Source organism: Odontesthes bonariensis, chromosome 2, assembly GCF_027942865.1.
Source record: "Odontesthes bonariensis isolate fOdoBon6 chromosome 2, fOdoBon6.hap1, whole genome shotgun sequence".
Taxonomy (NCBI): domain Eukaryota; kingdom Metazoa; phylum Chordata; class Actinopteri; order Atheriniformes; family Atherinopsidae; genus Odontesthes; species Odontesthes bonariensis.
This window is the reverse complement of record NC_134507.1, coordinates 15,474,485-15,486,370: the sequence shown is the minus strand read 5'-3', so window position 1 is coordinate 15,486,370 and position 11,886 is coordinate 15,474,485. Positions and strand designations below refer to the sequence as shown.

The 11,886-nt window shown below is 41.1% G+C and overlaps 1 protein-coding gene across 3 annotated transcripts; it reads right to left on the bottom strand.

Annotated features, from left to right (window-relative positions):
- Window positions 1-114: 114 nt before the first annotated feature.
- slf2 (SMC5/6 complex localization factor 2) lies at window positions 115-11,519 on the bottom strand. Of its 3 annotated transcripts, XM_075478274.1 has the most exons (21): window positions 11,361-11,519; window positions 10,646-10,680; window positions 9,408-10,051; window positions 9,038-9,280; window positions 6,779-6,830; window positions 4,857-6,271; window positions 4,637-4,722; window positions 4,418-4,531; window positions 4,150-4,317; window positions 3,832-3,937; window positions 3,663-3,750; window positions 3,428-3,569; window positions 3,207-3,294; window positions 2,914-3,090; window positions 2,362-2,456; window positions 2,165-2,252; window positions 1,867-1,971; window positions 1,694-1,771; window positions 1,505-1,591; window positions 1,103-1,171; window positions 115-992 (listed from the first exon to the last, which is right to left on the bottom strand). In XM_075478274.1, the coding sequence occupies exons 1-21, from the start codon at window positions 11,393-11,395 to the stop codon at window positions 567-569; spliced, it is 4,341 nt and encodes a 1,446-aa protein (XP_075334389.1). In that variant the 5' UTR covers window positions 11,396-11,519; the 3' UTR covers window positions 115-566. The 3 variants fall into 3 exon arrangements, with proteins under 3 accessions (XP_075334389.1, XP_075334391.1, XP_075334390.1); XM_075478276.1 differs by lacking the exon at window positions 9,038-9,280 and having other exon boundaries at window positions 116-992; XM_075478275.1 differs by lacking the exon at window positions 10,646-10,680 and having other exon boundaries at window positions 116-992.
- Window positions 11,520-11,886: the final 367 nt, after the last annotated feature.

Sequence of the window (11,886 nt, the reverse complement as noted above, 5' to 3'; positions counted from 1 at the left end):
TCTCAAGCATTTGCTAAGGTATGGATCTTTTTACAAATGCTAGAAGTAATGTTTGTAAAAAATGGTTTGTAAAAGACAAAAGAAACAACATACACTTCTATTGACTTGTAAAAAACGTTTATTTTGTGTTTGCAAAAGACCTGAAAAAATATTATTAAATTAGAAAAATATTTCTCAAAACGGGAAATTGAACAAAATGGAAACATCCAACAGTGATATTAGATCAATAATAAGAAATTTAACATTATCACACTTCTACTGCAACTTAAATAAAAACCCTGGTACAATTGTCAAAAGTTTTTACATTAAGTTATATCTTAAAAAAAAAAATTACACTAAATAGATTTTTTCTTTATTGTGCAGCACAATCAAAATGTGTACAAGTCTTCAGCCCTTTGTAAACTTCTATCTTCAAATGGAATCAATCTACTAATATACAGTTTTACGATAATTCACTGTGGCAAACAATGAAACATAAGGCTTAGGTATTGACAAGGGAGGGTAAATAGTGCAAATTAAACTTAGCATTATTGTAATGACAATACAATCCTGGAGAACAAATGAACCTATGACACAAAACCTGGTGCTAACAGTGGTGTAATTTCTCCAGAATCAGTCTCATTCTCCATGTCGGTATACTCAGTAATATTGGCGTCCATTTGCTCATCCACTGCCTGAGGCTGCATTTCAGGCATCGCTTGGCTCAAGTTGTCGGACACTGGCTCCATTACCTCTTCTGTTTTGCTCGTGTCATTCTTAGTGGCGTCTCTCTCTGCGTCTCCAGGCCTTTTGTCAACTTCCATGGCCTCTTCTGTCTCTGTTGCCTGTTCTCTCGCTTCCTCTTCAGCCACCATTCCGACATCATCCTCCATCTCATCAGCTAAAATGGTTTCCTCTTCTTCCTCATCCTCTTCCTCCGTTACAGTGTTCTCTTCGTCCTCTTGGTGGCTCCTGAAGGTGTCGACAGGCTGCCAAAAGTCATAAAGTCTATTCTATTTGAGAAAAAGAAAAGGCAATGCAAAAGATAATCAGAGCGCTGCTTTTATCTTTTAAAACATAAAGTTAAAAACTAGTGTAAACAGAGTATTTGGAAATACTTTACATTGAGAGGTCTGGTCCTCTTAAGGAGCATCTGCCACTTGGTGTACATCCTGGCCAACAGGTCCTTCACCTAAGAGAGGAGAAAGGTGGATGTATCAAACAGATAAAACACACAGCTTCTAGAAAGCCTATTTCAAATGAAATTTGACATAATAGGTAGGATTCAAATACTTAATGTTCTATAGGGCTATTTTCATTATCATAATGTTAAGTATTCATTAAAAAATACAGACATATTGCAATTAACTTCATTTTTTGTATATGAACACCAAACAATGAAGGATTTTTTATACTTATTGTCATCGTAATATTCAACATTATTACAGATCAAGTTTTCCTAATAATGTGCAGTCCTACTATGAATACGTTTCCAGTAGAAACATGCTCAAAATCATCAGCTCACCTTGCTGCGGTAAAGACATTTCTCGCTCTCTCTGATGTCACACTTAACATGGGTTTCCAGTGCATACGACAAACAAAGCAGCTGCTCCTGAAGCCAGACGTTAGGGGAAAGGATATCACAATTCCAACATTTGAAACCCCATCATTTCACTCATCCCAGCCAGCACTATGAGTTTAATAAGCAATTTACCTTCTGATGAGCTGGGAAGAGCTGCAAATTGGATGCTTCATTTGTCAGTGTCAGAAGGCTGTAGCACAGGTAGTAGGCCTGTAATACCCAATAGAAACCCAAGTCAAATTATTCAGAAAGATTTAAAGTGAAGTTCAGGTCGGGTCATTCGGAAATCTTAACTTTATGCACACCTGTTGGTCGAGAATGTTCAAGTCCTCTTCTTTATCTTTCTGATGCATGCTTCGGAGAAGAGCAGAGGGTTGCATTTGGGGAAGGTACGGCCTGAGATCAGCAAGCTGAGCACCGCCCGAAAAAGCCAAAGACACATAATAATATAAATCATTTATATCTATATTAGAGGACAATAGATCGATGATAGAATGACAGATACAGGCTGATAGAAGATTAAATATGCACATCTATATTTGCGCTTATATAAAATGACTGTGACATTAAAGTGTCCTGGTTTAAGTTGCAATGAAACATTACCTGAAACTCATCCTGTGAAGGTTCGTAGGTGCAATTTCCATCTAACAACTTAGAGATCATGGACAAGCTCAGATGTCGACGCAGCTCTCTGTCCAAACATAGAACAAAGGTAAATACTTCTGATGTGCTGTTGATTTGGGGAAAAAAAATTTGTTAAGCAGAAAAGAGAAAAAAAGTTAGTAAGTAAAAGTATTTACTTTCCACGTGTGTTGTCAGGCAGGAGTTGAACTACCAGGCACATATTGTGGTGATCATCTGTCAATTCAGTGAGGGCCCGACAAATTCTGGGAAGCTGGAAAAACACAAATTATCCACGTGGGTGAATTCATGAGCCAAAGGGGCTGCAGACTTGATTCATTACTTTCTAAACTGCCTGGCCAAAGAAACAAAGCCACCACCTGGATTAAATTCAGCAAATGATCACGAGCTGCTTCAAGTTTAGGTTCAGCGACATTACGTACCCCCAGAAAAATGAGGTCAGTTGACGATTTAAATAAATCAAATCACCAGACTTTTCCATCGATAGATTTCCTTTCTTCCCTGATGGCAAGTCTGGATAGAAATTAATGTTATGACATGGCATACGCTTATCCAAGCAATTCCCCATTGGATATGTGACGTAATCAAAGCTCAGGATGGTCCAACAAGACAGCATTAGAGTGTGTGTGTCTTTTCTTTTTGGGCCAGGGAGTGTATACAAAAAGACAAACTCGTGCACCGATGTTGAGTACAACGTTTGCTTCACTTACCATTGCGCTCCAATCCCTGATGTTGTTGACAATTTTATACTGAAGACAGGTCACATCCACGCTGGACTGGAGGATGCGATTCACGTCCAGGCTGACTGTTCCCACCACAGTCAGCAGCAACAGCAGCTCGTCATCACTGTATGCACGAGGGCACAGGCCCATGCAGTAAGACAGGTACTACAAGCAAGTGCCAGGAGAAAAAAAAAACAAGAAGAAAAAGTGAAGCTGTGCTCAAAGTCTCTCTAGCAGGAGAGCCAGCTGGTCTAAAACATCTGTTTGCCATTGCGTCTCACCTTGAAGACGTTGCTGCAGTTGTGTTCGGGGAAAACGGGCTGCTCCTTTTCAGTGGAGGGACTCTCCTCTTTCACATAGACATCCTCCCTGCACAAACACAAACATTCAAGCTCTTAGAACGAGAGAGAAACTTCCAATGAACGTTTTCCCGCTGAGGTCTTACAGTTTTAAACAAAGGGCAACACGGTACACAAGCGAGTCGAACAGCAAACCCTCTTACAGCAGATCTCCCTCGGTGAAGGAAGGTTGTAGATCCTCAAACGGGAAGAGTGTAACAAAATCAACACCCATGTTCATCAATGCCAGCGTCACATCGGCCAAACTCGGCACCCACACTTCAAACTGCTGGCTTCCATTTTTCACTGAAGAAGAATGTAGACAGAAAAATAAAACATACATTTACATACACACCTCAAGTGGCATAATACCAGAAACTTGTTGGGAGAGATGCTGACCTATCTGATAAGCAGCAGAACAGGCAATGTCACACAGGGCCTGTAATATCTTTTCTGACACCATCCGCTCACTATGGACTGACATCATCTGACAAGAACCGCATATAGTTACTGTCAAAGCTTACATATTCAAACAACGAGATTGTCACCAACATGTTACAGGTGTTACCTTGAAGAGGAAACGGGTAACCAGAGCTGGACAGGGTGAGCTACAGTCATAAGCTTCCTGGAATAACCCAATATTCAAATGCAGTCTCAGTTGAGCAGGGCTCGACCTGGTGTGTAGAAAAGAAACAGAAGAGACAGAGACAAACAGGTCATCAACTATTTACCAAAGCTAACAGTCTAAATGTTTGCTGACACAACCTCTAACCCTAACCCTTAAAAAACTGCAAGAAAATATGTGGAATCACCACACTTGAAAGATGCTCATTCAGCTTCTTCTTTTTTTTCCAGGGTAAACACGCATTCCACAAATGCAGCTTACCAAAGAAGTGTTTTTTGTGCTGCCCCCTGTGGACAGACCAAGCACTGCCTGAGCTGCAGTGTATTCTGGTCAAACACCCGGCCAAACTTGTCCAGATTGAACACCACTTCTCCTGGAGGCACTTCCCTGATTGCACTGGACATCAGCGAATAGCGCTGCAGGAATTCCCTGGATACACACACACAAAAAAGATACATACAGTTGGTGTTAAACTGAAAAAAGTCCTGTGATAAGGTGTCACGTGCCAACATGCTTCTGCGTGCTGTACTGCTGCTCAGAAGAGATTCCCTCTTCCCGGTGCTCCTCCGCCTTCTCATATTCGGCTATCTTCAACAGGTCCTCTTTACATGCAGTTAGAAGCTGTGCCTCAACCTCTTTAGCTCTGACGAATAAAAAACAAAACATACAAAAGCTCAACACCTCTCCTCACCAAAGACTTTCAATCAATACGAAAAGTAACTTGAGTGGAATTTTCGGAAGAATGTACCTTTTGTTGTTGTTAATTTCTTTCAGCATCTGGTCAAGGTTATTCTTGTAGACACCCGACTTTGTGGAGGATGACGGAAGCTGTGGCTAGAAACAAACGGCGCCATTAAAAGATCCAAAACCAAAATACAAGTTGAGCGTCACTCTCCTTTTGCTTATCACATTTCTTATCTTACATCCGTAATTTCATGTATAACAAAGACAGTCCACATGGAACTTACAGTTTTGGGCCGACACCGGCGCTGTGGTGGTACAGGTGTACTTGGCTCTGAGAAGGCTCCCTTCTCTGGAGTGTCCGGAGGCTTGGTGACACGCTCCATCATCTCCTTTAAGGAGATCAGCTGCTCCTCCTCACTGCTTTCAGAGCTCTGAGTTAGATCGACATCGTATGCAATACTTAGGCCCAAGTCCATCTCTACATCTATAGGATCCTCTTCATTCACCTCCTTTCTACTGCCTTCATTTGCCTGCCTCTCTGGAGGCAGAAGGCGGGTACAACGTGATGACGAGTCCTGCTCAGACACCGCAGCGTCAGCCCTCGAAGGGTTGGCACTGCCGGAAAGGAGAGGTCTGCGTTTCTCGTCGGGTTTGACGTTCTCATCTTTAAGCTGCCTGCCCGAAGAAGCGATTGGACCAATTCGGAGTCCCTTATCTTTTGAAGAATGTTTCTCCAGTTTTACACATTTCACAATTGGCCAACAGCCTGGAGAGTTGGGTGCTGAGGAAGACACTGCATTTGGAGATTCCTTTACTGAGGACTGTGGAGTTTTGTGAAGAAAGGATCCAGAAGCTGGAGTACTGTTGCCGAGTCCAGGGGTGGAGCCTTTCTCCGAGGTGGGCGATTTGATTTCTTCCCCTTCTATCATGAGCTTTGCAGTCTTTCGCACTGAGCCGACAACATAAGTCGTGGGATCCGGCGTAAAAAGATCACTGATGTCATCGGGGATAGATCTTCGCGCACGAGCAGCTTTATTGCGCTCTACTGTGTGACAATTTGGAGAACCCAAATTTGATTTTGATGTTAGTTTAGAAGTGTTACTGTGCGATTTTCTGCTCTCCTCTAATTGATTACCTCTGCTCAGGGTCTTGGCTGGTAAGACCGGGGTACTACAGGCAACGAGACCAGAGGAGTGGCTGATGGGAGCAACATAAGGTGATCTACTACTATCCTTCTGATGAACTGCAGAGGTGCTTGATTTATGCCTTTCATCGTTTTCCTCTTTTCTTTTTTTCACACTTTCCTCGCTGGACTTTGAAAGTGCACTTAGCTTAACTACATTCTTATGAGTAGAGTCTGTATAGACTTGCTTTGTTCCAGCTGATGGTACCCTCTTTACACAGTGTTTCGGTGACTGGGTGGATTTGAGTGTGGATAAGATCTCCGACTGTGTTGACTGTCCCCAAGCCGGCTCTGGGCGCAGATGGCTGTCTGTCGCTTTAGGAGATGGTTCCAAGACCGAAGAATTCTTAGATGATGGCGCAGGAACAAGTGAGTCGCCGGGTGAGTTGCAAGGGGTGGGTTTGCTTGTCTGTGTTTTCCCAGAGTTTGCACCCTGAGGACATGGTTTCATGGAATTTTCATCACAGTGCTCCAACTCTCTGCGCCTCTTCTCCGACGTACAGTTCAAATTCACATCTGGAGACATGAAAAAGACGTAAGATATTATCTTTTCCTTCACCAATATCAATTGCAAATTACCTGGCAGCATCAGAGCTTGTTAATTTGCTACGCTACAAACTATGCTGTAATCATATAACTCTCCACTTCGTTACCAAGAAAACGTCACTCTGTAACAGAAGATTCTAACTTCAACTTTAAAGGGAGGAAGCAAAATATTCAATGATTTCTGCTTTGCAAAACAAAATGAATTTGCCATCTTTTAGTGTCCAAGGAATTTAATCTTTGTGTACTTTTTAAAGCTGGTCAGATTAACGCGCCCATGTCTTGACTTTACATCAGTTTCATGGACAGTTTTTTTCCACTTAATTACCGCAGATCAAAGAAAAATAGTCAATAAATGATGAAATTAACTGTCGGATGGGGCAGATGTGTGTAGCACACAAAAGCTGAAAAGCTGTTGTACTGTGACCAACCCCGTGTATAAAGTGCTTTTTGGGGGGAAATTAGTTTTGACAATTTTACCTTGAATTAATTTTGCGCTCGAAGGTGCTTGATCGTGTTGCTGTTGCTCGCTCTACAAAAAAAATAAACAAAGAAAAAGTGAAGAAAATAAATGGTTAAGTCTTTTAGAAGCAGGCACGGTTTGAAAACTTTTACACTGCAATAATATATCGTTACTATGCATCATAGACATCAACAAGATACAATTCAGTTTAATAAATATTGTCCGAGCGCCTGATTAAACAGCAAAAAAACAACAACTCTTATTCTCATCTAAGACTTGCCATCGTGTGACCAACCAGCTTTATCTCCTTTAAGATCCCTAAAGCCCCACCAAGGTCTCAAACAGATCTGACATAATGATGAAAGCTTATAATTAAATCCAGTGCAACACCCTTACAAAGATGACTCTCTTCACTCTTCACTGCAATAAAATAACAGAAAGGGAATCATTTATTTCATTATTTTTCCAGGTATTCCATCATCAACTTAAGTTCCATAACGGTGACAGCCCTCGTCTCAAACAAGACTTGTATTTATTGACAGGTGTTCAGTGACTTGTAAACATCTCAACCTGATCACAACTTTGGTTACAAAGAGAGACATTACTGTTCAAGACAGAACCAACAAAAAAAAAAGAACAGAACAGAAAAAAATCTGGAGACCAACACAACTGCACATGTCTCAAGTCATTTTACAGACACCATGAATCTCTGTGACTGACTTTAACAGCTTCAATCTCCTGCTAGGTTATGACCTGTCTGATCCTGCAGGTATCAATCTCTCCCCACTGATTAACAACCTGAGGCAGCTCATACATATATATATTAGGGCTGAACGATATGGATAAAATTTCATATCTCGATATTCATGCCAGATATCTCGATATCGATACGATACGACTATGGGTTCAGTGAAAACTAAGCATTTTTCTGAAAAATAAAAAAAACATAATACAAAAGAAGGACGTCTGCAGACATCGGGTCTTGAGTTCGAAGTTTGTTGTTATAAAATGGACCGGTAAACTGATTTGAGGTTCAGTTGTCCGGCTCGACCACAGGTCCGTGGTTGTGGCAAAATGATCAATTTCACGGAGCTTGGATTCAACATTCATTTTACATTCGTTATAGATTTTTGGAATGGCCACTTGATTAAAATATGTTCGGGATGGTATTTTGTAACGTTTTGTCCAGCGTCCGAACCATTTTCTGAAAGCCCTCTTGTGACGGTGTACACGGGTACCATGTCTTTTGCATGTGGTATGTTATAGCATCTGTAATGTCTTTGGTGCCTGGTGGACGTCGACTCATATGGCGTAACGCATCAGCAATCAAACTTTGCTTGGGCTTCACTTTGGATGACTGAGAAGTCTCTGCTGTTTCTCTCATTGTGATACACTCTTCGTGCAGCGATGATGTTGTTTCAGGTGGTGGAACATGTTTGTTGTGCTGCCTTGCCTCGTCGCAATTTTTGCCAAGCACGACCAGCACAACACCTTGCTCTGGTTCACATCCTCCAAATAATGGAGAATGACTTATTTTTTGCCACTAAATCCGTCGTATGCGCAGATTCTGCACCGGCCTTATCTTCCACACTCAATTTCCCCGCTGTGAATGTAGTGTGTGTGTGTCTCCGTCTCCCTCGCTCCCTCCCTCCCTTGGATGTTTGTCATTGGCTGGCTTCAGCTGTACATAAGGGCAAGCATAAAAATGATGTTTGTGACTGCCTGAGCTGCACATGCGGGGGACACCTATATCGTTGATATTGTTGAATTTGCGATATTAATATCTTGAATGTTCATATCTAGATATTAATAAGATAACGATTTATTGTATATTAATATGAAGCACTGATTTCCCTTTAAGAATCAATTATGTGCATCACTGTGCATTCATGCAACAATGACAGTTGGTCTTGGAACCAATCATGTTACTCAAAACTTAGTCCAGGTCCCTCTGCTTCAAAACCACGCTCGCTTATTCCTCGCATACAAACAAGAGATTACAGGCAAGGACTGTAGAACCCAACAATGTCTTTGCTTTCAGCAAATGTTAGTGTGATATTTGCGTCATTCTGTTTTCTGAGCTATAAAGTATCCCAAAAACGGCTAACATGAGCGTTAAAACTGTATAATAAAGTCAAATTGTGAGCATGACACAGCACACTTTCCCAAATTGAAAAGGCATCTAAGATGACAAAGTTCCACAGGCCTGGTTTGAGACTGGGCAAGCAAAACCTTAAATATGCTTTATCTGTCATTACAGACAGAACAAATTTTACCTGGCTTAGAGCTATAAAGGTGTGCACGGTGGGTGAATTGTAACCAGTACTCCTGTCAGAAGACTGGGTATTTGAAGGCATCTGGCAGCTTCTTGAGGGCCAATGGCTGACACCAGGGCGGCAGCCCTCTTTTAGTGCCGAAGGATGCGGTTGAACTTCCTGGCCTGCTCCGTTTATAAAGCTAATAGGAGGCCTGTGCAGCTGGATAGTTCGTATGGAACTTCTTGCGTCACTGGACTGAGCCTGACAGAATAAATGTTAAGAGCCACAACAATTGAACATCACATGACAGCTACAAGTCATAAAGATGCCTCACCTTGAACAAATCCAAGTTTCACCAGTGGTCTAGTTAGAAAAAAGAAAACAATACCTTATTCAACTCTTGTCTTTGTGATGTTTCATTGCTGCTTCCCGAGTTAGAGGAGGTGACCTTGGATTCAGTCCCTTTATCTCTCCAGGCATGATGGGATGGGGAGTGGTTGTATAAATCCTTAACAAATTTAGAAGACCTATCATGAAATACAGGGGTATGTGGGAGTTTATCAGTTGAGGTATTGTTGTTGGTTGGGCTGACTGGAACAAGCCGAGATGAAGAAAAATGCGTTGGTCCTGATTGTACAGTGTGCTGCAAAGGACCCCATCGTTCTCTAGTTGTAGGCTGGGGCCCATATCCCAAGTCCCCAGTGTTAGTTGGGCTGCTTGAAGTAAACCCAGGAGGTTGAACAAAGAGCATTGTAGGTCCCATTCTGTGATTTGGCAAAGAATTCACTGGGGAAGCAATGATAGCGGCGCTATTTGGGGCAAACCCTGAAGAAAGCATTGGTCCCACAGAGCAAGTAGGGTTCAACTGTGGACCGTATCTGTCCTTGTTGCACTGCTCAGGAGTCTGAAGTGGCAACACTCTCCTGGGTGGAGGATGAGAAAGCCGATTGGTTACTTGAGAGGGTTTCATTGGAGTCTCCTGGTGATAAGACGTAAAATGTGGCGAGTGCTGCTGGAGTGCAAGGTCCATCACTACAAAAGAGACAGAATATGAACAACATGCATGTATTCTGGTCTACTGAAGGACAACTTTCATCTAAGCAAAGACAAAATTGGGCTACATCATATCACAACTAACGAAAACCCTTTTAAGCTAGTCACAGTTGAAAGCCCTGCATAAGATGCTGGTTTACGTTTCAAAAGCCACAATCATATAAACTGTAAAGTTGATGTAACATTTAGGGATGGATCCTGAAAAAGTATATAAACGAAGCTTCCTGTTACTGGATAAACTCTTGTTGATGTCATTAGCCTTGGAATTAGGGCGTTTTCTTAAATCCACTATTTAAAATCTTCTGCAAAAACATTTGGGTCACTGATTTAACTCTCAAATACCATGTTTGAGAAACTCAGGCTCAAAACATTGTCGAATCAAAAACATTTATTTGTGCTATACAGTAAAGTTTGGTCTGACTCTTCATCTATTTGTACACAAAGAGGGAAATCTTTGCCACACCTCCCATAATGTTGTACAAAAAATATTGAATATATTACCACCTTCGTTTAGTAAGTTTAAGCACACCATTTGAGGTGTGAATTCAAAGACAAAAATAAGCCCAAACTCACCTTTACCCTTCGGAGAGAGGTATTCTGCAAAAGTTCTGCAAGAAACCCAGAGGAGGGGGTCTTGTTATGTTTCGATCACAGAAGCATGTTTGGTCACCAAGACAACAATAATGCATCGTGTTTTTTTGTCTTTTGAATAAAAAGACTAAAAACAATCCAAGGCTACACGCGTTGACGAGTTGTCCTACCACAGCCAACAAAAGGAAGACACCTGTCGAAGTCTCCCAATCACAGCATGCTACGTGAAACGCCAACATGACTCCACCAACAGCAAATATTTGGGAGCTTACAGGTGTTAACACCGTCATGTGGCTTTGTTGCTTTTACACAAATAATATCATCTTAAACCCTTCGACTTACCATTTTCATCCCCCAAATAAACGACCATCAAGCTAGTTAGTAACTGTACGTAAGCTATCGGGTAGAACACATAGCTAGCTATCGTCCGTGGTCAGACCTGTTTACAGAAATTTCTTCTTTCTTTTTTTTAGCAACGATACATTACATTGTACTACACTCACTTTCATAACAAAAACGGGCCGCAACAGCCGAAAATATGTACATTTACAGGATATATAACAGTTTCACAGTCGCTGGGTTGCCCACAACACAATATTTTAGCAAGTAGCTGTATATCAGGAAGTGATATTTAGCTAGTTGGCTGACGAGCGTGCAGTTTGACAATGGTGACAACAAAGTGCTCAAGTTTCCTTACCGAGTGCTACCTTGATTTTCCGACACTTTCTTCATTTCCAGGGCGAGAAAGGTTTTTCGTGACTACATCGCAGAATTTGTGTTTAGCTGACGAACAACATGCAAATATCGTTTCATTTTTTTTCTTCTCCCGCCTGCACCAGTATCGTTCTACGAATTGCATCATGGGACTTGTAGTCCAAATTATTATTACCTTATGAATGGGGTAACTTATCTATTTAGAATAGAATAGAAAAATACTTTATTCATCCCCCAATGGGGGAAATTAAAATTAGTCAAGTAGCTCAAAATTTTTTATAAATATTTACAATGATTGTATATTAGCAACACTAATAATACCAATTCTAATAAAAATACTACTAGTACTACTACTACTACTACTACTAATAAATCAATTAATTAATTAATAAAAAAAATAATAATAATAATTTAAGGTTACCGCTAAGAAAGTTGACTTGATTTAAGTATTCTACATATTCTTTTCTATTGTCACTTTCAGTTATTTACAATTGTGCTTTACTTTATAT